This window comes from Scyliorhinus torazame, chromosome 19 (assembly GCF_047496885.1).
Source record: "Scyliorhinus torazame isolate Kashiwa2021f chromosome 19, sScyTor2.1, whole genome shotgun sequence".
NCBI classification, from domain to species: domain Eukaryota; kingdom Metazoa; phylum Chordata; class Chondrichthyes; order Carcharhiniformes; family Scyliorhinidae; genus Scyliorhinus; species Scyliorhinus torazame.
In genome coordinates this window covers 46019735-46044521 of record NC_092725.1, presented here as the reverse complement: position 1 = coordinate 46044521, position 24787 = coordinate 46019735, and the positions used below count along the sequence as shown (strand labels likewise).

Sequence of the window (24787 nt, the reverse complement as noted above, 5' to 3'; positions counted from 1 at the left end):
CATACTCCGGTGCCTGTTCGGGTACACTGATGGAGAATTCAGAATGTCCAATTCACCTAACAGCATGTCTTGTGAGAGGAAACTGGAGAACCCGGAGGAAACCCACACAGACACGGGGAGAACGTGCAGACTCCGCACAGACAGTGACCCAAGCCGGGAATCGAACCTGGGATCTTGGCGTTGTGAAGCAACAGTTCTATCCACTATGCTACCATGCCGCCATAGATTCAGGAGAGGTGCCAGAGGACTGGCAAATTGCAAATATTATGCCTTTGTTCAAAAAAGATTGTAAGGAGAAGCCCAGTCAATTTAACTGTGTCCAAAAAGGTTTGGTGGGGTTACTGGGTTACAGGGATAGGGTGGAGTTGTGGGCTTTAGTGGGTACACTTTACAGGTGCCAGTGCAGGCGTGATGTGCCAAAAGGCCTCTGAAGCAATTATTCAGGGTACAATTGGTAGTCACATGGAAAAATGCGGGTTGATTAGGAAGAGCCAGCATGAATTTCTACAGGGGAAACCGTGTTTAACTAACTCGCTGGAATTTTTTGAAGAGGTAACAGAAAGGGTCGATGGGGGTAATGCTGTTAATGTGGTGTCCATGGACTTTCAGAAGGCATTCAATACAGTACCACTTGACAGACTTGTGAGAAAAGTTGTAGCTCATGGAATAAAAGGGACAGTAGCAACATGGATATAAAATTGACTGAATAGGAGAAAACAGAGATTAATGGTCAATCGACATTCCTGAAGTACATTGATGATCTAGATCTTGATGTACAGGGAACAATTTCAAAGTTTGCGGATGGCATGAAACTTGGAAGCATTATAAACTGAGAAGACAGACAAGCTGATGGAGTGAGCAATTCAGTGGCAGATGAAATTCAATGCAGAGAGGTGAGTGGTGATGCATTTTGGTAGGATGAAAATCGACATTCAATACAAAATAAGGGTCCAATTCTTAAGGGGCTGGAGGAACAGAGGGACCTGGGTGTAGATGTGCATAGATCATTGAAGGTAGCAGGACAGGTGGAGAGAGCATACAGTATCCTGGGATTTATTAATAGGGGCATAGAGGACAAGAACAAGGAGGCTATAAAGGACAAGTTAGACATCAGCTGGTCTATTGTTTACACTTCTGGGTGCCACATCATAAGAAGGATGTGAACCATTTGAGAGAGTGCAGAAGAGGTTTACAGGAATGATTCCAGGGATGAGAAACATCAATTATGAGGATAGATTGGAGAGGTTGGGAGTGTTCTTGGAGAAAAGAAGACTGAGCGGAGGTTTGATAGAGATGCTGAAAATCATGGCGGGGCTGGACAGAGTAGATAGGGAAACGCTGTTACCGCTCGTAAAATGTTCAAGTGCGAGGGGGGACAGATTTAACATGATTTGCAAAAGAAGCAAATGCGTTGTGAGGAAAATCTTTTTCACACAATGAGTGGTTGGGGTCTGGAATGCACTGCCTGGAAGCGTGGTGAAGGCAGGTTCAGTCGAGGCATTCAAGAGGACATTGGATGATTATCTGAATAGAAACAATACGCAGGGTTATTTGGGAAAAGGCAGAGGAATGTAGTCAGTCACAATGCTCATTTGGAGAGCCGGTGCAGACATGAAGGGCCAAATGGCCTCCAATTGCGCCTTAACAATTGTGATTCTGGGAAGATGCCACTCAAAAGGTTGTTGCATAAGATAAAGATGCATGGCATTAAGGGGAAAGTAGTAGCATGGATAGAGGATTGGTTAATTAATAGAAAGCAAAGAGTGGGGATTAATGGGTGTTTCTCTGGTTGGCAATCAGTAGCTAGTGGTGTCCCTCAGGGATCAGTGTTGGGCCCACAACTGTTCACAATTTACATCGATGATTTGGAGTTGGGGACCAAGGGCAATGTGTCCAAGTTTGCAGACGACAATAAGATAAGTGGTAAAGCAAAAAGTACAGAGGATACTGGAAGTCTGCAGAGGGATTTGGATAGGCTAAGTGAGTGGGCTAGAGTCTGGCAGATGGAATACAATGTTGACAAATGCGAGGTTATCCATTTTGGTAGGAATAACAGCAAAAGGGATTATTATTTAAATGATAAAATATTAAAACATGCTGCTGTGCAGAGAGACCTGGGTGTGCTAGTGCATGAGTCGCAAAAAGTTGGTTTTCAGGTGCAACAGGTGATTAAGAAGGCAAATGGAATTTTGTCCTTCATTGCTAGATGGATGGAGTTTAAGACTCGGGAGGTTCTGCTGCAATTGTATAAGGTGTTAGTGAGGCCACACCTGGAGTATTGTGTTCAGTTTTGGTCTCCTTACTTGAGAAAGGACGTATTGGCACTGGAGGGTGTGCAGAGGAGATTCACTAGGTTAATCCCAGAGCTGAAGGGGTTGGATTACGAGGAGAGGTTGAGTAGACTGGGACTGTACTCGTTGGAATTTAGAAGGATGAGGTGGGATCTTATAGAAACATATAAGATTATGAAGGGAATAGATAGGATAGATGCGGGCAGGTTGTTTCCACTGGCGGGTGAAAGCAGAACTAGCGGGCATAGCCTCAAAATAAGGGGAAGTAGATTTAGGACTGAGTTTAGGAGGAACTTCTTCACCCAAAGGGTTGTGAATCTATGGAATTCCTTGCCCAGTGAGGCAGTAGAGGTTCCTTCATTAAATGTTTTTAAGATAAAGATAGATAGTTTTTTGAAGAATAAAGGGATTAAGGGTTATGGTGTTCGGGCCGGAAAGTGGAGCTGAGTCCACAAAAGATCAGCCATGATCTCATTGCATGGTGGAGCAGGCTCGAGGGGCCAGATGGCCTACACCTGCTCCTAGTTCTTATGTTATGTTCTTATGAAGGGGCAACTGTTGGTGATTGACGAGGCGCACACAACCTGATCGATACCCTTAATGCCATGCATCTTTATCTTATGCAACAACCTTTTGTGTGGCACCTTCCCAGACTCACAATTGTTAAGGCGCAATTGGAGGCCAATTGGCCCTTCATGTCTGCACCGGCTCTCCAAATGAGCATTGTGACTGACTACATTCCTCTGCCTTTTCCCAAATAACCCTGCGTATTGTTTCTATTCAGATAATCATCCAATGTCCTCTTGAATGCCTCGACTGAACCTGCCTTCACCACGCTTCCAGGCAGTGCATTCCAGACCCCAACCACTCATTGTGTGAAAAAGATTTTCCTCACAACGCATTTGCTTCTTTTGCAAATCACGTTAAATCTGTCCCCCCTCGCACTTGAACATTTTACGAGCGGTAACAGCGTTTCCCTATCTACTCTGTCCAGCCCCGCCATGATTTTCAGCATCTCTATCAAACCTCCGCTCAGTCTTCTATTCTCCAAGAACACTCCCAACCTCTCCAATCTATCCTCATAATTGAAGCTTCTCATCCCTGGAATCATTCCTGTAAACTTCTTCTGCAGTCTCTCAAATGGTTCACATCCTTCTTATGATGTGGCACCCAGAAGTGTAAACAATAGACCAGCTGATGTCTAACTTGTCCTTTATGGGGTACACCAGGCACATGAGTAGGGGACATTATTAAAAGAGTACACTGCGCACATGAGTCGGGGACATATTTAATGGGTACATCGGGCACATGAGTAGGGGACACATTTAATGGGGTAGACCAGGTACAAGAATAGGTGACATGAACGCCATCGTCAGTCTGTTCCCCAACACTTCTCAGTATCCTTTTTATTGTATAGTCCCTTGCCTGCTAGTCTTACCAAATGCATTACCTCGCACTCCTCTGGAATGAAAACTTGGCAGTCATTTCAGAGTGTTGATTGCCATGATAGAACATAGAACATAGAACAATACAGCGCAGTACAGGCCCTTCGGCCCACGATGTTGCACCGAAACAAAAGCTATCTAACCTACACCATGCCATTATCATCCATATGTTTATCCAATAAACTTTTAAATGCCCTCAATGTTGGCGAGTTCACTACTATAGCAGGTAGGGCATTCCACGGCCTTACTACTCTTTGCGTAAAGAACCTACCTCTGACCTCTGTCCTATATCTATTACCCCTCAGTTTAAAGTTATGTCCCCTCGTGCCAGCCATATCCATCCGCGGGAGAAGGCTCTCACTGTCCACCCTATCCAACCCCCTGATCATTTTGTATGCCTCTATTAAGTCTCCTCTTAACCTTCTTCTCTCCAACGAAAACAACCTCAAGTCCATCAGCCTTTCCTCATAAGATTTTCCCTCCATACCAGGCAACATCCTGGTAAATCTCCTCTGCACCCGCTCCAAAGCCTCCACGTCCTTCCTATGATGTTCCGATGATGTCTGATGGGCAGAGGGTTGGGAGGAGATGGGGATGAGTTTGGAAAAATGAGCATTAGAATATGGAGATGAAATTGGCTGGGTGACAGAAAAACAGGATAGTGATTAATGGATGCATTTTGAGCTAGAGGAAGGTTTGCAGTGGAGTTCCCCAGATGTTAGGGTTGGGATCCTTGCTTTTCCGGAAATATCTAATGACCTAGGCTACGGTGTACAAGACATAATTTAAAATTTACAAATGATATGGAACTTGGAAGCATTGTGAACTGTGAGGAGGGTAGTGAAGAACTTCAAAAGGACTTGGACAAGTTGATGGAATGTGCAGGCAGGTGAAGTTCCATGCAGGGAAGTGTGAAGTAATTCATTTTGGTCAGAAGAATGTGGAACAGGACAACATGGAATGCAGAAACCTGGGAGCCTTTTCAACGTTCAGTATCATGGTATGGGCTGGGTGTAGACAAATGAACATTAGACACAATAGCAAGAACAAGATAATGATGCAATTCTCACAGCATCACAGAATTGTTATAGTGTAGAAGGAGACCCATTTGGGCCATCGTGTCTGCACTGGATTTCCAAATCAATTCACTTATATTGGAGAGAAAATATAGGACACAATTCTAAAGGGAATGCAGAAGCAGGGGCACCTGATGTATATGTGCTTAAGTCATTAAATGTGGCAGGTCAGTTTGAGAGAATAGTTAATAAAAGTTACTTTTGTAGTAGCCTGGACTTTATTGAAAGGAGCACAGACTACATAGAAACATACATAGAAAATAGAAGCAGGAGGAGGCCATTTGACCCTTTGAGCCTGCTCTGATCATGACTGATCATCAAGTTCAATAACCTTATCCCTCCAACCTCTTCCCCACCCCCCATATCTCTTGATCCCTTTAGCCCCAAGAGCTATATCTAATTCCTTCTTGAGGCCAAAACATTTAATTTCAACAGATCATCATTCTTTAGGTGAAGAACTTTCTCCTCGCCTCAGTCCTGAAAGGTTCACTGCTCATCCTCAAACTATGACCCCTAGTTAGAACATAGAACATAACAGCGCAGTACAGGCCCTTCGGCCCTCGGTGTTGCGCCGACCTGTGAAACCACTCTAAAGCCCATCCACACTATTCCCTTATCGTCCATATGTCTATCCAATGACCATTTGAATGCCCTTAGTGTTGGCGAGTCCACTACTGTTGCAGGCAGGGCATTCCACGCCCTTACTACTGTCTGAGTAAAGAACCTACCTCTGACATCTGTCCTTTATCTATCTCCCCTCAATTTAAAGCTATGTCCCCTCGTGCTAGACATCACCATCCGAGGAAGAAGGCTCTCACTGTCCACCCTATCCAATCCTCTGATCATCTTGTATGCCTCAATTAAGTCACCTCTTAACCTTCTTCTCTCTAACGAAAACAGCCTCAAGACACTCAGCCTTTCCTCATAGGATATTCCCTCCATACCAGGCAACATTCTGGTAAATCTCCTCTGCACCTTTTCCAATGCTTCCACATTCTTCCTATAATGCGACGACCAGAATTGCATGCAATACTCCAAATGCGGCCGCACCAGAGTTTTGTACAGCTGCAACATGACCTCATGGCTCCGAAACTCCATCCCTCTACCAATAAAAGCTAACACACCGTACGCCTTCTTAACAACCCTCTCAACCTGGGTGGCAACTTTCAAGGATCTATGTACATGGACACCGAGATCTCTCTGCTCTTCCACACTGCCAAGAATCTTACCATTAGCCCAGTACTCTGTCTTCCTGTTATTCCTTCCAAAATGAATCACCTCACACTTTTCTGCATTAAACTCCATTTGCCACCTCTCAACCCAGCGCTGCAGCTTATCTATGTCCCTCTGTAACGTAACATCTGTCCGCACAGTCCACAACTCCACCGACTTTAGTGTGATCTGCAAATTTACTCGCCCATCCTTCTACGCCCTCCTCCAGGTCATTTGTAAAAATGACAAACAGCAGTGGCCCCAAAATAGATCCTTGTGGTACACCACTAGTAACTGGACTCCAGTCTGAATATTTCCCATCAACCACCACCCTTTGTCTTCTTCCAGCTAGCCAATTTCTGATCCAAACTGGTAAATCACCCTGAATCCCATGCCTCCGTATTTTCTGCAGTAGCCTACCGTGGGGAACCTTATCAAACGTTTTATTGAAATCCATATACACCACATCAACTGCTTTACCCTCATCCACCTGTTTGGTCACCTTCTCAAAGAACTCAATAAGGTTTGTGAGGCACGACCTACCCTTCACAAAACCGTGTTGACTATCTCTAATCAGATTATTCCTTTCCAGATGATTATACATCCTATCTCTTATAAACCTTTCCAAGATTTTGCCCACAACTGAAGTAAGGCTCACTGGTCTATAGTTACCGAAGTTGTCTCTACTCCTCTTCTTGAACAAAGGGACAACATTTGCTATCCTCCAGTCTTCTGGCACTATTCCTGTAGACAAAGATGACTTAAAGATCATAGCCAAAGGCTCAGCAATCTCCTCCCTAGCTTCCCAGAGAATCCTAGGATACATCCCATCCGGCACAGGGGACTTATCTATTTTCACACTTTCCCGAATTGCTAATACCTCCTCCTTATGAACCTCAAGCCCTTCTAGTCTAGTAGCCTGAAACTCCATATTCTCCTCGAGAACATTGTCTTTTTCCTGTGTGAATACTGACGAAAAATATTCATTTAGCCCCTCTCCTATCTCCTCGGACTCCAAGCACAACTTCCCACTACTGTCCTTGACTGGCCCTACTCTTACCCTAGTCATTCATTTATTCCTAACATATCTATAGAAAGCTTTAGAGTTATCCTTGATCCTACCTGCCAAAGACTTCTCATGTCCACTCCTGGTTCTTCTTATCTCTCTTTTAGATCCTTCCAAGCTAACTTGTAACCCTTGAGCGCCCTAACTGAACCTTCATGTCACATCTTTACATAAGCCTCCTTCTTCCTCTTGACAAGTGTTTCGACTGCTTTAGTAAACCACGGTTCCCTTGCTCGACCACTTCCTCCCTGCCTGACAGGTACATACTTATCAAGGACACACAGTAGCTGTTCCTTGAACAAGCTCCACATTTCCATTGTGCCCATCCCCTGCAGTTTTCCTCTCCATCCGATGCATCCTAAGTCTTGCCTCATCGCATCATAATTGCCTTTCCCCCAGATATAACTCTTGCCCTGCGGTATATAATTATCCCTTTCCATCACTAAAGTAAACGTATTCGAATTGTGGTCACTATCACCAAAGTGCTCACCTACCTCCAAATCTAACACCTGTCCTGGTCCATTACCCAGTACCAAATCCAATATGGCCTCTCCTCTCGTTGGCCTGTCTACATACTGTGTCAGGAAGCCCTCCTGCAGACATTGGACAAAAACGGACCCATCTAAAGTATTCGAACTATAGCTATACTATAGTACATAACTATGTTTCTATGAGATCCCCTCTCACTCTTCGAAACTCCAACTCCAGTCCCACCATCTCCGGAATCAGCCTGGTAAACCTTCTCCCCACTTCCTCCATAGCAAGAACATCCTTCCTCAGATAAAGACACCAAAACTGCACACAATACTCCAGGTGTGGCCTCACCGATGCCCTATACAATTGCAATAAAGCATCCCTATTCCTGTACTCAAATCCTTTCGCTGTAAAGGCCAACATATCATTTGCCTTCTTTATTGCCTGCTGTACCTGCACGCTTACTCTCAGTGACCGATGCATGAGGAGCCAAGGTCCACCTCTCCCAATTTATACCCATTCAAATAACAATTTGTCTTCCTATTTTTACTAACCGAGAGGATAACCTCATATTTATCCACGTTATACTGCCTCTGCCATGCATGTACCTACTCACTCAGCCTGTCCAAATCCGATTGAAGCATCTCTGCATCCTCCGCACAGCTCACCATCCCACCCAACTTTGTATCATTTGCAAATTTGGAGATAATAAATTTATTTCCCTCGTCCAAATCATTAATATATAATGTGAACAGTTGGGGTCCTAGCACCGATCCCTGTAGTACTCCACTAGTCACTGCCTGCCAATCCGAAAAAGACGCATTTATTCCAATATTTTGCTTCCTGTCTGCTAACCAGCTTTTTATCCATCTCAAGATTCTACCTGCAATCCCTTTACAATTACATAGTAGTCTGCTATGTGAAACCTTGTTGAAAACCTTCTGAAAGTCTAAATAAACCATAACCAACGGTTCTCCCTGGTCAACTCTACTAGTTACACCTTCATAGAATTCCAGTAGATTTGTCAAAGGATTTTCCCTTTTGTAAATCCATGCTGACTTTATCTGATTATACCACTGCTTTCCAAATGCAGTGCTATGAAATCCTTGATAATGGACTGTATCAACTTTCCTACATTAAGCTTACTGGTATATAGTTTCCTGTTTTCTCTCTACCTGCCTTTTTGAATAGCGGGGTTATATTAGCTACCCTCCAATCTGTAGGAACCATTCCAGAGTACAAAGAATTTTGGAAAATGACCGCCAATGGATCTACAATTTCTTGAGCCACTTCCTTAAATTCACTGGGATGAAGATTATCAGGCCCTGGAGATTTATTTGCCTTCAATCCTATTAATTTGCCCAAAGCCATTTCTTTACTAATACTTCAGCTTCTCACTGAAACTTGTGTTTCTGAGAACTTCCGGTACATTATTCATGTCTTCCTTTGTGAAGACAGAAGCAAAGTACGAATTAGTTCCTCAGCCATTCATTGTTCCCCGTTTTGAATTCCCCCGTTTCTGACAGTAAGGGGCCTACATTCATTTTTGTCAGTCTTTTTTTCTTTACTTATCCATGGAAACTTTTGCAGTCAGTTTTTATGTTTCCTGCTAGCTTACTTTCATATTGATTTTCCCCTTCTTAATCAATCCCTTGGTCCACCTTTGCTGAATTTTAAACTGTTCCCAATCCTCAAGTCTATTGCTTTTTCTTGCTAATTTGTATGTCTCTTCTTTGAATCTAATACCATCTCTAATTTCCCTTGTGGCTTGGCCACAGTTCCCTTTCTACTCTTTTGCCAAATAAGAATAAACAACTTTTGGAGTTCACCTATTCATTCCTGGAATGCCTGCAATTGCCTATTCTCTGACCTTCCTTTCAGTAATGTTTCTCAGTCCATCATAGCCAACTCGTGCCTCATACCATCATAGTTACCTTTATTGAGATTCAGGACCCTGGTCTCAGAATCAACTACTTCACTTTTCCATCTTAATAAAGAATTCTATCATATTGTGTTCACTCATCCCAAGGGTTCTCTCACAACTAGATTGCCAGTTAGTGCTTTCTCAATGCACAACACCCAGTCCAAGATGGCCTGTTCCCTACAAGAGCAGGGAGGTTAGGCTGAACTTGTATCGGATGCTAGTTGGGCCTTAGCTGAAGTTTTGCGTCCATTTGTGGGTACTGCACTTTAGGAAAGATGTGACGGCATTGGACAGAGAACTAAGAAAATATTCATGAGAATGGTTCCAGGGATAAGGAACTTCAGTTACGAAGATGGGTTGGAGAAATTAGGACTGTTTCTCTTGATGGAAAAGAAGGCTGAGAGGAGGTTTGATGGAAATATTCAAAATCATGAGGTGTCGGGACAGGGTAGATAGGGAGAAACTTGTGAAAGGACTGAAAAGGACATGGCACAGAATTAAGGTAATTAGTAAAAGACCCAAAGGAAACATGAAAATCTTTTTCACATAGTGAATGGTCTGGAATGCTCTGCCTGAGAGTGCGGTGGAGGCAGGTTCATTTGAAACATTAGAAAGGGAATCAGACTGTTAACTGAAAAGAAGGATGTGCAGGGTTATGGGGGAGAAGGCAGCGGAATGCTACTGAGAGGATTGCTCATTTGGGGAGCTGGTAGATACACGATGGGCAGAATGGCCTCCTGCACTGTATCAACACTGTCATCCTGTGAGAATAGCGTTATTATCCTGTTCTTGCAATTCTATCTAATGTTCATTAGTCAATGCCCATCCCACATCATGAACAGCATTCAGAAATGGATGCAAAACTTCAGCTAAGGCCCAGCTCTGACCCCCAAGGTTTTTGATTCCGCCGCTCCGCCCAGGAGTCTATCCTGCATATTGGTAACTCTTTATGATGGCCGGTGTCTCCATTATCGACTGGCAGCGTTTTGCCCGACATATTGCTTCAAATTAATCTTCCTTAAATCTTTTGAGTAGGGCTCCATCCAGTAACTGCTCACTCACCACTTTTCAAGATCCCTCATATCTGCATGTTTTACTCAAAACTCAGGACTCTGGCATTAGGCTGAGACTCGTGGCTCTCCTCTGCATTGCCCCGGAGTACAAGAGATGTGGTTAAACTGTGCACCTTTCCTAAAATGCTGTCTTCTCGGAATATTGCACTGGAAAAGCATGGCAAGCCCTGACATTCTGTACTGACATAGTCTGAGTTGGAAGTTTGTGGATTCCGGCTCCGCTCTCAAGACGTGAGCACAAAATCTAGGCCAACACTCCAGCACTGAAGAGATGCTAGCTGCACTGCCAGAGTTGTCATCTTCTGGATGAGATTTGACTTGAAACCCTGATCTGCCCTCTTAAGAAAATATGCAATGTTCCAGGGCACTATATGAAAATGAGCAGAGTTCCCCGTTCCGTGGCTAATATTTATCCCTCAACCAACATCATCAAAACAGGTTACCAGGTCATGTATTGAAATGCAGTTAGCCAGATCTGCTCTGTGTAAATTGGCAGCTGTATTTCCTAACATTGCAGCAATTACTCCACTCGAACGTGCTCCATTGGTTGTGAAGTGCTTTCAGATGCTATGTTATGAAAGACACATCACAAATGCTTGTGGTTTCCTGTCCTATAGTTCAATATTTTATTCCAGCACACATTGGGAAATATTGCATAATTGGCGCAGAGTTTCAGAGTATAATCCATCTATGAAAATCGCCGTTTCAGTAATAAATCTGCCCTCAGTGCGCCTGAGGAGGTGTACATTTTGATGAATGGCGAAGGTTATGCCAAAGGGATAAATATGTCACACCGTTCCTCAAAGCCATCTCTCCCAGTGACCCTTTGTGCAGGAGCCCTATTGGCAGCTTCAACTCAATGTCTTTAATCTATTGTGTGGGGTGTGAAATTTGTACCTGACCCTTGAGGTTAGTTGGTCAAACCCTTTGGTTGTCCATCCAATGTTACTGTTGTTATTTGCACTCCAATTAATGGGGCCTGGTTTTGGATTATTGAAGCAGAAAGGTGTTTGTTGGTTTCTTGGCAATCTAAACCCTTTTGTAAAAATGAAATGCCCCATTGATATAACTTTCAGGATCAACCATGGCATCTTTAGTGAAGGTTTCTCTGCAGGTTTATTTTGCCTTTTCCTCCCATGCCAAAAGCACGGATCCATTTTCTTTTGGTCAAAGTAAAATAGAGCCATTCCTCCACTAGCCAAACAATCCGCTTGTTGGAAGGCTAATAGTTACCAGTGTGACTCCACAGGTGGATGGACGTTCTGGTAAAGGCCGTGTGTAAGCAAACCATGCAGACTGAAAGGCTCCAGGTTGCACTGCTGATGTTTGCTAAATTAGTGGACCTTAGCTGAGTTGCGGTGCGTTTGTGAAGGGAGAAATTACCTTCAGTGCAGTAGAGTGTACGATAGAGTGCTCCATGCCCACACTATATGTACTGAGGTGCATGCTGACCTGACACGTGCCAGGGTATATACCTCCTCGACATGTTAGTGGGAACACTCCAATCCTTTTTGTTGAATAATTAATAATGACTGTGTACAACATGCTGCGTTTATGCGATAGGATTGACTATATGTTTAAGCCTTGAATGAACTTTGAGCTCCATTTTGCATGGGAACAGTGTTGTCACCATGTGCAGTCTAGTCTAACACAGCGATGGGGATAGACGCTCTGAAATGAGATCTTCCACTCAGGGCAGTGTTTGTGAGTGGAACAGCAGCCAGTGCTGAATGCTGGGTACTTAACCCCTTTTGCCTTTTCTAGGTGCCAGCACGATGTGGGGTGACTGTGAGAGACAGCCTGAAGAAAGCTCTGATGATGAGGGGGCTGACCGCAGACTGCTGTGCAGTCTACAGGACACAGGATGGGTGAGTAGTGTTTTGAGGAATTTACAGCTGCTGAGCTAACCTGCTGGCACCGGCCTGTGGGGCAGGAGCAATCTCAGTCGCTGAGTGACATTTTGAGGATATGGTGTAGCTGTGAGTCTTGATTGGCTGTTGGCTGCTATCCCACTTGTGTATGGGGTTATTTAAAATGTTTTACCAAGATGTGCAGATGAGAGGTTATCTGATTAACTTCATTCTGCCACTCTACCTCTATTTCCTCCTTTATGGCCCTCTTTAAAATAATAATAATAATTGCTTATTGTCACAAGTAGGCTTGTGACAATAACAATGAAGTTACTATGAAAAGCCCCTAGTCGCCACGTTCTGGCGCCTGTTCGGGGAGGCTGGTACAGGAAACCTGTGTCTTTTAAACTTTTGGCCAACTGCCCTAATATTTCCTCATGTGGCTCCGTATCAAAGTTTGCTTTGTAACACTCCTGTGAATCGTGTTGGGACATTTTGTTACATGGAAGGGGCTATATGAATGCACACTTCTCGTTAAGTTTTTCTTTGCTCTCTGGGGAAAGCGGACTCCTAGATTGTAACATTGAGGATTAAATTGCACTTCATTCGAAAGGGAAATTAAATGGGATTTTTGACAGCCGGCTGCCCGCCAGGAGTGTAAATGACCCTCATAAGGGTGTTATGCAAGCCATTCTAATCAGTACAAAGCGAGTGGAGCAAACAAAATTCACTCGAATGCGCATGTATAAATAGCAAGCAAATCATTGTGTGCCAATAGTGAGGAGCACAAACAAATCCTGTCAGTTAAGCACACCTGAAAATGAAGGTGGCTGAGAACCATCTGTTCCCTCAGCTGTTGTAGTGAGTTCATTCCCATGCTCCTTCAGTGGTGGTTCAGTGTGATCGTTACGTTGCATGACAAATCTGGCTGCTCAAACAAAGTTATGTCATTGCCCTCATTCAATCATTGGATCAGTAAGACATCACTAGATGAAACCTTCAGTTGCACAGGAGGGCATTTGGATAGATTTTGATTGTAAGGACTGCTGGTTACTGAGGGACAGATGGAAAGGGAATTCACTGTATCCTAGTAGGTAGCTGAAAGGAACATACTGTGTGGTGAAAGGACTCCACTGGAGAACGACACATTTTCTTTCTGATGTTGACTTCTTTTCTATATTTCTAGCGTGTTCTGCTGCTTAGGTGGATTGGCCATGATAAATTGCCCTTCGTGACCAAAAAAGGTTAGGAAGGGCTATTGGGTTACGGGGATAGGGTGGAAGTGAGGGCTTAAATGGGTCAGTGCAGACTCGATGGGCCGAATGGCCTCCTTCTGCACTGTATGTCCTATGTTCATTATTTGAAGCAAAAACTTGCTTATACTGTTGGCATTGCTGTGCCCCGACATGTGCAGCACCCGACCAGTCAGTTCTCAGCATCAGAACCCTCTCTGAGGCCCAGTATCTCTCGCTCCTGCTTCTGTTAGCTGATCAGCGGTTCTGGTAAAAGAAAAGGTCTTGATTTCACTTAGCGCTGTTAAGTATGACACAAACTTGTAAATACTGTGAGAAAGGGACCTCAAGAGTGGAACTGGCAGACATATGCAGCAAGATGAAATTTAATGCGGAGAAGTCTGAATTTACATTTTGGCAGGAAGAATGAGGCGAGACAATATAAAATAAAGGGTACGAATCTAAAGCGGATACAGGAAGATAGAGACTGGCGGGGATATTTCACAAATCTTTGAAGGTAGCAGGGTAGGTTTAGAAAGTGGTTAATAAGGCATAACGGGAGATGGTGGCGTAGGTGTAATTTCACTGGACTAGGAATGTGGGAGACACGGGTTCAGATCCCACCACGGCAGGTTAATAAATCTGGAATCGAGGGCTAATCTCCGCGATGATGACTGTGAAGCTATCATTGATTGTTGTAAATGTCCTTTTGGGAGGGCAATCAGCCATCCTTACCTGGCCTGGCCTACATGTGACTGCAGACCCACAGCAACGTGCTTGATTCTCGGATCGTGTTTTCGGGATACTTAAGGGGGAGCAGCCCCAAGTCGTGGTCCACATAGGTACCAATGACATAGGTAGGGATAGGGATGTAAGGCAGGAATTCAGGGAGCGAGGGTGGAAACTTAGATCTAGGACAAACAGAGTTATTATCTCTGGGTTGTTACCCGTGCCACGTGATAGCGAGACGAGGAATAGGGAGAGAAAGGAGTTGAACACGTGGCTACAGGGATGGTGCAGAAGGGAGGGTTTCAGATTTCTGGATAATTGGGGCTTATTCTGGAGTCGGTGGGACCTCTACAAACGGAGTGGTCTACACCTGGACCAGAGGGGTACCAATATGCTGGGGGGGAAATTTGCTAATGCTCTTCGGGAGGGTTTAAACTAGTTCAGCAGGGGCTTGGGAACCTGAATTGTAGCTCCAGTATACAGGATGTTGCGAGTAGTGAGGTCATGAGTAAGATTTCAAAGTTGCAGGAGTGTACCGGCAGGCAGGAAGGTGGTTTAAAGTGTGTCTTCTTCAATGCCAAGAGCATCCAGAATAAGGTGGGTGAACTTGTCTTCTTCAATGCCAGGTGGGTTGGTACCTGGGACTTCGATGTTGTGGCCATTTCGGAGACATGGATAGAGCAGGGACAGGAATGGTTGTTGCAGGTGCCGGGGTTTAGATATTTCAGTAAGATCAGGGAAGGTGGTAAAAGAGGGGGAGGGGTGGCATTGTTAGTCAAGGACAGTATTACGGTGGCAGAAAGGACGTTTGATAAGGACTCGTCTACTGAGGTAGTGTGGGCTGAGGTTAGAACCAGGAAAGGAGAGGTCACCCGGTTAGAGGTTTTATATAGGCCTCCGAAAAGTTCAAGAGATGTAGAGGAGGATTGCAAAAATGATTCTGGATAGGAGCGAAAGCAACAGGGTAATTGTTATGAGGGACTTTAACTATCCAAATATTGACTGGAAACGCTATAGTTCGAGTACTTTAGATGGGTCTGTTTTTTTCCAATGTGTGCAGGAGGGTTTCCTGACACAGTATGTAGATAGGTTTTGTAAGGGCCCCGAAGAATCCAGCACGAGTTTTAAGGATACAAATTAATAACGTTTATTTACTATAACAATATATACATAACAGTAGCAGTAACTTCCCTTGCTACCTTCTCCTTCCTCCTGGTTCCTGGACTGGCCAGCTTATTTATAGTAGGAGTTTCTCCACCCCCCTCATTGGGGAAGTTCATACTCCCATAGGATTGTGGGATAGTCATTAGTCCCCAGCCAATCGTCAGTAGGCAGGTTATAACATCCCTCCCCCCCAAAGCCCAAGGAATCCACCGTAGGCCCTGGCGAAGGAAGGCGTCGAACTCGTTTGGCCGCAGGCCGGACGCCATTTGCACGCGGCGCTGGATCAGGCGGCGTATAACGAGACGGAGACCGGCGCTTCCGTGATGAACGGCGCGGTTGTACATCCACGGCCTGTGGACCCGAGGATTCCCCCTCTGGTTCATCCTGTGTCTCCATCTCAGAGTCAGAGTCTGCTGCCTCCGTCATGTCAGCGTCTCTATCCCCATTCGGTCCCGTCACAACCTGCGCAGGCTTCGAGTGAGGCACCAGTGGAAGATTTGGAGGACTACCTTCCCTTGTTTCTGGTCTTTGCCGCTGTTGAACTGAGCTCCGGGGGCGGGGAATCTTTTGCGGGGATGATCTTCTGGACCGGACGTGGTCTACGTGTTTTCGCTGGAGACGACCCTGGGCTTGCACTTGGTACGATATAGGGCCCGTTTGGCGAAATATTACACCAGGAACCCATTGGGCACCACCAGCAAAATTCCGCACGAATACTGGGTCACCGAGCGCAAACTGCCGAATCGGACGATGCCGAGACAATCCCGGTCCCTGCCATTCTTGTGTGCGGCGTACTTTTGCGCCAATGTCCGGGAAGACCATACTAAGGCGGGTGCGAAGTCTCCGGCCCATTAGGAGTTCTGCGGGTGCTACCCCAGTCACTGTATGGGGGGTGGTCCTGTACGTAAACAAAAACCGAGCCAGTCTCGTGTCCATTGATCCGGAAGACTGCTTCTTTAGGCCTCTTTTGAATGTTTGCACTGCACGCTCTGCCAACCCATTTGAAGCCGGGTGGTAAGGGGCAGTGCGGATATGGCGGATGCCGTTCGTCTTTGTAAACCTAGCAAACTCCTCACTCGTGAATGGAGTGCCATTATCCGTGACCAGCACCTCGGGGAGGCCATGCGTGCTAAATGATAAACGCATTTTTTCAATTGTTGCGCAGGACGTTGTCCCCTGCATCTTATGCACCTCCAGCCATTTGGACTGGGCGTCAATTAGTAGAAGGAACATGGATCCCTGAAAAGGGCCTGCGAAATCTGCATGTAAGCGTGCCCAAGGCCGCCCTGGCCATTCCCAGTGATGTAGGGGCGCGGCCGGCGGAAGCTTCTGATGCTCCTGGCAAATGGAGCAGTTTTGGGCCACCTTCTCAATGTCGGTGTCGAGGCCTGGCTACCAGACATAACTCCGGGCCAACATTTTCGTCTTGGTCACGCCCGGATGCCCATTGTGCAAGTCTGATAAAATCAGCTCCTGGCCTTTTTCCGGGACAATCACACGCGTCCCCCACAAGAGGATGCCGTCTTCCACGCTGAACTCTGACAGCTTGGAGGAAAATGCCCGCAACTCGCCTGGGAGCTGTCTATGCTGCCCACCATACAGGACTATGTGCCGAACCTTTGACAGGACTGGCTCCGTCTGGGTCCACTCACGGATCTGTGATGCCGTGACAGGCAAGGTGTCCATAAAATTTAGGGTTGCGACCACCTCACCGGTCGTGGGGGTCGACATGGGGCCGGTTGATAAAGGCAATCGGCTCAGTGCGTCAGCATTTGCTATCTGCGTCCCTGGTTTGTGCTCCAGAGAATACTCATATGCAGCAAGCAACAAAGCCCAGCGCTGGATCCGTGCAGACGCAATGGGCGGTATTGGCTTATCCTCTCTGAAGAGTCCCAGCAGGGGCTTATGATCAGTCACGATAGTGAAATGGCGGCCGTACACATACTGGTGGAAGCGTTTCACCGCGAAAACCACTGCCAGGCCCTCCTTCTCGATCTGCGCGTACTTTTTCTCCGCTGCAGTCAATGTGCGGGAGGCGAAAGCTATCGGTCGCTCGGCCCCGTTCTCCATCTTGTGGGACAACACAGCCCCAATACCATACGGGGATGCATCACATGTGACGAGCAAAGGCTTTCCCGGATCATAGTGGGTTAGTAACCCAGACGGCGACAATTGTTGCTTTACCCGCCGGAAAGCGGTTTCTTGCGGCTGACCCCAATCCCAGGTGTGATTTTTCTTTAGCAGCAGGTGTAAGGGGGCCAGCGTAGTTGCCAGATTGGGGAGGAACTTCCCGTAATAGTTTACGAGACCGAGAAAAGAACGAAGATGCGAAGTGTCAGTCGGGGTGGGGGCATGTTGAATTGCACGCACCTTCTCTGCGACGGGGTGCAGACCCTCGCAGTCCACCCGATAACCTAGGTAGACTACTTCTTTTGCCTGAAATACGCACTTTGTGTGACGTAAACGGACTCCAGCCTCCGAAAGGCGTTTAAGGACAGCCTCCAGATTTTCCAAATGCTCTTGCTCCGACGTCCCTGTAATCAACACGTCATCTAGGTAGACAGCCACACGTGGTAAACCTCTCAAAATACCCTCCATAACACGTTGAAAAATTGCGCAGGCAGAGGATACTCCAAAGGGCAACCGTGTATATTCATACAGGCCCCGGTGTGTGTTAATTGTTACATATGGTCGGGAGGCAGGGTCCAGCTCCAACTGCAGGTAGGCGTGACTCATATCTAATTTTGTGAATTAGAGTCCGCCTGCAAGTTTCGCGTAGAGATCCTCTATGCGAGGCATTGGGTATCGGTCGAGACGGGAAACTGTATTCACTGTAAGTTTATAGTCGCCACACAAGCGAACTGTGGCTTGTGTGGTACACACAATTCATTACTGGTACAATTGGTGCTGCCCAGTCAGCAAAACGGACGGGCCTCATAATACCCAAACTCTCCAAACGAGTGAGCTCCCCTTCTACCTTCTCGAGCAAGGCGTAAGCCACCGGGCGCGCCCGGAAATAGCGCGGCGTGGCTCCTGGTTCAACTTGGATACGGGCTACGGCCCCTTTTATTTTCCCCAAACCAGGCTGGAATACCTCTGGGTATCGTCCTAGCACCTCAGTCAACCCTCCAGAAACTGTTTGGAGGATGTGCTGCCATTGCAACCGCAAATGGCGCAACCAGTCCCGACCCAACAGGCTGGGCCCATGGCCACGCACTACGATAAGTGGGAAACGCCCCTCCTGGCGTCCATAGACAACAGGGGTCATTGTAGTTCCTGCAATGTCCAGTGGTTCCCCCGTGTACGTGGCCAACCTGGCCTGTGAGTCAGTTAATGTAAGGGTCTGGATACCCTGCTTGATGCGGTCGAATGTCCTCTGGGCGATCACGGAGACCACTGCGCCAGTATCCAACTCCATCTCCAGTGGGTGGCCATTGACCCGTACTGTCACCTTAATGGGTGCCACACGGGGAGCTGCCACACAATGCAGCTGCAGGCAGTCGTCCTCCGTCCCCACGTCCTCAGGAGTGGTCGTCGCAGGTTCATCCACATGGAAGGTACGGCCTCTGGGCTGGTCCCAGTTACGGCCCCTGGGCTGGTCCCAGTTTCGGTCGGAACGACGGGGCCTCTGGCGTCCCCAGGACCGCCGTCCGCGACGGGGTCGGCGCCTACAAGTCTGACACGGACATGGCTCCTCATCCATTGGCTCTGGAGAAGGCTCCCTTCGGGGAGGAATGTCCGATGGCCACTGGCGTCGGTCTGGTCGTTGCCTCGCCCAATGTACCGCAGGAGTGCGGGGGGACGTTTTTGGGCGGAAAGGGTTGCGCCCCAAGGCATGCACTTCCATTCCCTGTAGCTCCTGTACTCCTCGCTCTCTTGGGACAAGACTATTTGTATTGCCTGTTGAAAAGTCAATGTTGGCTCCGCTAACCACTTTCTCTGGGTGGCCGCATTGTTAATACCGCAAACCAAACGGTCGCGTAACATTTCTGATAAGGTCTCACCATAGTCACAGTATTCCGCAATCCCGCGTAGCCTGGATAAAAAAATCGGCAAGGGATTCTCCAGGGGTCCTCTCAGCGGTATTAAACCGGTAACGCTGGACAATCGTGGACGGGGTTGGGTTAAAGTGTTGCCCCACTATATTCACAAGTTCGTCAAACGTTTTGGTGTCCGGCGCAGCTGGGTACGTAAGGCTCCTAATCACCCCAAACGTATGCGGCCCGCAGGCGGTGAGCAATATGACCACCTGGCCCTCGTTATTGGTGATATTGTTTGCCCGGAAATAGTAACGCATCCGTTGTGTGTACTGGTTCCAGCTTTCCAGCGCAGCATCAAAAACATCCAAACGTCCGTACAGAGGCATGGTATAATAGAAAACAACTTCCAACCTGTATCCAACAAAAATCCAGGGAGGTGGCTTCAGCAGTGTAGACAGCTATTCACTTTTACCCTCGTCGCCAGTTTTGTAAGGGCCCCGAAGAATCCAGCACGAGTTTTAAGGATACAAATTAATAATGTTTATTTACTATAACAATATATACATAACAGTAGCAGTAACTTCCCTTGCTACCTTCTCCTTCCTCCTGGTTCCTGGACTGGCCAGCTTATTTATAGTAGGAGTTTCTCCGCCCCCCTCATTGGGGAAGTTAATACTCCCATAGGATTGTGGGATAGTCATTAGTCCCCAGCCAATCGTCAGTAGGCAGGTGAGAACAATAGGCCAACGAGAGGCGAGGCCATATTGGATTTGGTACTGGGTAATGAACCAGGACAGGTGTTAGATTTGGAGGTAGGTGAGCACTTTGGTGATAGTGACCGCAATTCGATTACGGTTACTTTAGTGAAGGAAAGGGGTAGGTATATACCGCAGGGCAAGAGTTATATCTGGGGGAAAGGCAATTATGATGCGATGAGGCATGACTTAAGATGCATCGGATGGAGAGGAAAACTGCAGGGGTGGGCACAATGAAAACGTGGAGCTGGTTCAAGGAACAGCTACTGCGTGTCCTTGATAAGTATGTACCTGTCAGGCAGGGAGGAAGTGGTCGAGCAAGGGAACCGTGGTTTAATAAAGCAGTCAAAACACTTGTCAAGAGGAAAAAAGAGGCTTATGTAAACTCTCTCCCAGTGAGCCAGAGAAGACACTGCCAGAGTGAGACAGCAAAGAGTGAGTTTGGGAATTTGAATCTATGTGGGAATTCGAGGCTGGGTGGGGAGGAGGTGCTTTTTATCCCTGGTAAGTGACTGGTAAGTAGTTTTTCAGTTTTCTTTTCATTGGTATATTTATTTATTTTTTCTTCATTGTTTTTTTGGGGGAGAAATTGTAGTTGTTGAAGTTAACCGAAGGTTTAAGACATGGCAGGAGATCTCAAACCCGTGTCATGCTCCTCGTGTGCGATGTGGGAGATCAGGGACACGTCCACTATCCCTGGCTCCTTCACGTGCAAGACGTTTGTCCAGTTGCAGCTCCTGTTAGACCGCTTGACAGCTCTGGAGCTGCGGATGGACTCACTTTGGAGCGTCCGCGATGCTGAGGACGTTGTGGATAGTACGTTTAGCAAGTTGATCACACTGCAGGTGAAAGGTACTGAGGGAGATAGAAAATGGGTGACCAAAAGACAGAGCAAAAGTAGGAGGACAGTGCAGGTGTCCCCTGCAGTCATTTCCCTGCAAAACAGATATACCACTTTGGATACTATTGAGGGAGATGGCTCACCAGGGGAAGGCAGCAGCAGCCAGGTTCAAGGCACCGTGGCTGGCTCTGCTGCGCAGCTGGGCAGGAAGAAGAATGGCAGGGCTATAGTGATAGGGCACTCAATTGTAAGGGGAATAGACAGCCGGTTCTGCGGACGCAATCGAGACTCCAGGATGGTATGATGCCTCCCTGGTGCAAGGGTCTCGGAGCGGCTGCAGGACATTCTGGGGGGGGGGGGGGGGTGAACAGCCAGCTGTTGTGGTGCACATAGGCACCAACGATATAGGTAAAAAACGGGATGAGGTCCTACAAGCTGAATTCAGGGAGTTAGGAGTTAAACTAAAAAGTAGGACCTCAAAGGTAGTAATCTCAGGATTGCTACCAGTGCCATGAGCTAGTCAGAGTAGGAATGTCAGGATAGATAGGATGAATGTGTGGCTCGAGAGATGGTGCAAGAGGGAGGGATTCAAATTCCTGGGGCATTGGAACCGGTTCTGGGGGAGGTGGGACCAGTACAAACCGGATGGTCTGCTCCTGGGCAGGACTGGAACTGATGTCCTAGAGCTGTTGGGGAGAGTTTAAACTAATATGGCAGGGGGATGGGAACCGATGCAGGAAGTTGGAAGGTAGTAAAACAGGGACAGAAACAAAAGGCAGTAAGGGGTGAAGTGTAAGGCAGAGAAACCATAGTCAAAAATCAAAAAGGGCGACAGTACAAGGTACAGCGACTGAGGGGAGCTCAGTGAATAGGACCAGGAATACTAAAAGGAATAAAACTGGAAGTAAAAACATTAATGGTAAGCGACGCGGCAGGTTGTTACATGAAGATATGGGTTCAACGACAAGGAAAATTAGAAAAGTTAAGAGGAAATATAATTTAGGAGAGGTTACTGATCGAGATGTTAAGATTCAGAACAGAGGTCAAAAAAAAGAACATAAGTGTACTTTGCCTGAATGCCGTAGTATTCGGAATAAGGTAAATGAGTTGATGGCGCAAATCATCGTGAATGACTATGATTTAGTAGCCATTACTGAAACATGGTTAAAGGATGGTCATGACTGGGAGCTAAATATCCAAGGATATCAAACTATTCGGAAGGACAGAGTGGATGGTAAGGGAGGTGGTGTAGCTCTGTTAATTAAGGATGACATCCGGGCAATAGTAAGGGATGTCATCGGTGCTATGGAGGATAAGGTTGAATCCATTTGGGTGGAAATCAGGAATAGTAAGGCGAAAAAGTCACTGATAGGAGTAGTCTATAGGCCACCAAATAGTAACATTATGATGGGACAGGCAATAAACAAAGAAATAACTGTTGCATGTAGAAATGGTACAGCAGTTATCATGGGGGATTTTAATCTACATGTCGATTGGTTTAACCAGGTCGGTCAAGGCAGACTTGAGGAGGAGTTTATAGAATGTATCCGCGATAGTTTCCTAGAACAGTATGTAATGGAACCTACGAGGGAACAAGCGGTCCTAGATCTGATCCTGTGTAATGAGACAGGATTGATTCAGGATCTCATAGTTAGGGATCCTCTCGGAAGGAGCGATCACAATATGGTGGAATTTTAAAGGGTGAGAAGGTAAAATCAAACACTAGTGTTTTGTGCTTAAACAAAGGAGATTACAATGGGATGAGAGAAGAACTAGCTAAGATAGACTGGGAGCAAAAACGTTATGGTGAAACAGTTGAGGAACAATGGAGAATCTTCCAAGCGATTTTTCACAGTGCTCAGCAAAGGTTTATACCAACAAAAAAAGAAAGAGGGAAAATTGACTGTGGATATCTAAGGAAATAAGGGAAATTATCAAATTGAAGGAAAAAGCATACAAAGTAGCAAAGTTTAGTGGGAGACTAGAGGACTGGGAAATCTTTAGGGGGCAATAGAAAGCTACTAAAAAAGCTATAAAGAGCAAGATAGATTGTAGAGAGTAAACTTGCTCAGAATATAAAAACAGATAGTAAAAGTTTCTACAAATATATAAAACAAAAAAGAGTGGCTAAGGTAAATATTGGTCCTTTAGAGGATGTGAAGGGAGATTTAATAATGGGGGATGAGGAAATGGCTGAGGAACTGAACAGGTTTTTTGAGTCGGTCTTCACAGTGGAAGACACAAATAACATGCCAGTGACTGATGGAAATGAGGCTATGACAGGTGAGGACCTTGAGAGGATTGTTATCACTAAGGAGGTAGTGATGGGCAAGCTAATGGGGCTAAAGATAGACAAGTCTCCTGGCCCTGATGGAATGCATCCCAGAGTGCTAAAAGAGATGGCTAGGGAAATTGCAAATGCACTAGTGAGAATTTACCAAAATTCACTTGACTCTGGGATGGTCCCGGCGGATTGGAAATTAGCAAATTGTGACACCACTGTTTAAAAAAGGAGGTAGGCAGAAAGCGGATAATTATAGGCCAGTGAGCTTGACTTGGTAGTAGGGAAGATGCTGGAATCTATCATCAAGGAAGAAATAGCGAGGCATCTGGATCGAAATTGTCCGATTGGGCAGATGTAGCATGGGTTCTAAAGGGCAGGTAGTGCCTAACTAATTTAGTGGAATTTTTGAGAACATTACCAGTGTGGTAGATAACGGGGAGCCAATGGATGTGGTATATCTGGATTTCCAGAAAGCCTTTGACAAGGTGCCACACAAAAGGTTGCTGCATAAGATAAAGATGCATGGCATTAAGGGTAAAGTAGTAGCATGGATAGAGGATTGGTTAATTAATAGAAAGCAAAGAGTGGGGATTAATGGGTGTTTCTCTGGTTGGCAATCAGTAGCTAGTGGTGTCCCTCAGGGATCAGTGTTGGGCCCAGAATTGTTCATAATTTACATAGATGATTTGGAGTTGGGGACCAAGGGCAATGTGTCCAAGTTTGCAGACGACACTAAGATGAGTGGTAAAGCAAAAAGTGCAGAGGACACTGGAAGTCTGCAGAGGGATTTGGATATGCTAAGTGAATGGGCTATGGTCTGGCAGATGGAATAGAATGTTGACAAATGTGAGGTTATCCATTTTGGTAGGAATAACAGCAAAAGGGATTATTATTTAAATGATAAAATATTAAAACAGGCTGCTCTGAAGAGAGACCTGGGTGTGCTAGTGCATGAGTCGCAAAAAGTTGGTTTACAGGTGCAACAGGTGATTAAGAAGGCAAATGGAATTTTGTCCTTCATTGCTCGAGGGGTGGAGTTTAAGACTAGGGAGGTTATGCTGCAATTGTATAAGGTGTTAGTGCGGCCACACCTGGAGTATTGTGTTCAGTTTTGGTCTCCTTGAGAAAGGACGTACTGGCACTGGGGGGTGTGCAGGGAAGATTCACTAGGTTAATCCCAGAGCTGAAGGGGTTGGATTACGAGGAGATGTTGAGTAGACTGGGACTGTATGCGTTGGAATTTAGAAGGATGAGGGGGGTTCTTATAGAAACATATAAAATTATGAAGGGAATAGATAGGATAGTTGCGGGCAGGTTGTTTCCACTTTGGGTGAAAGCAGAACGAGGAGGCAGAGCCTCAAAATAAGGGGAAGTAGATTTAGGACTGTGTT

General features: G+C 46.1%; 1 protein-coding gene across 4 annotated transcripts in view; it reads left to right on the top strand.

The window, feature by feature from the left end:
* Positions 1 to 24787, top strand: part of braf (B-Raf proto-oncogene, serine/threonine kinase) — a 202240-nt gene that overhangs the window by 43047 nt on the left and 134406 nt on the right. For all 4 annotated transcript variants that reach the window (XM_072484234.1, XM_072484233.1, XM_072484232.1 and 1 more), the window contains exon 4: positions 12326 to 12429. In XM_072484234.1, coding sequence (XP_072340335.1) covers positions 12326 to 12429 — 104 coding nt within the window. The remainder of the gene's footprint in view (positions 1 to 12325; positions 12430 to 24787) is intronic.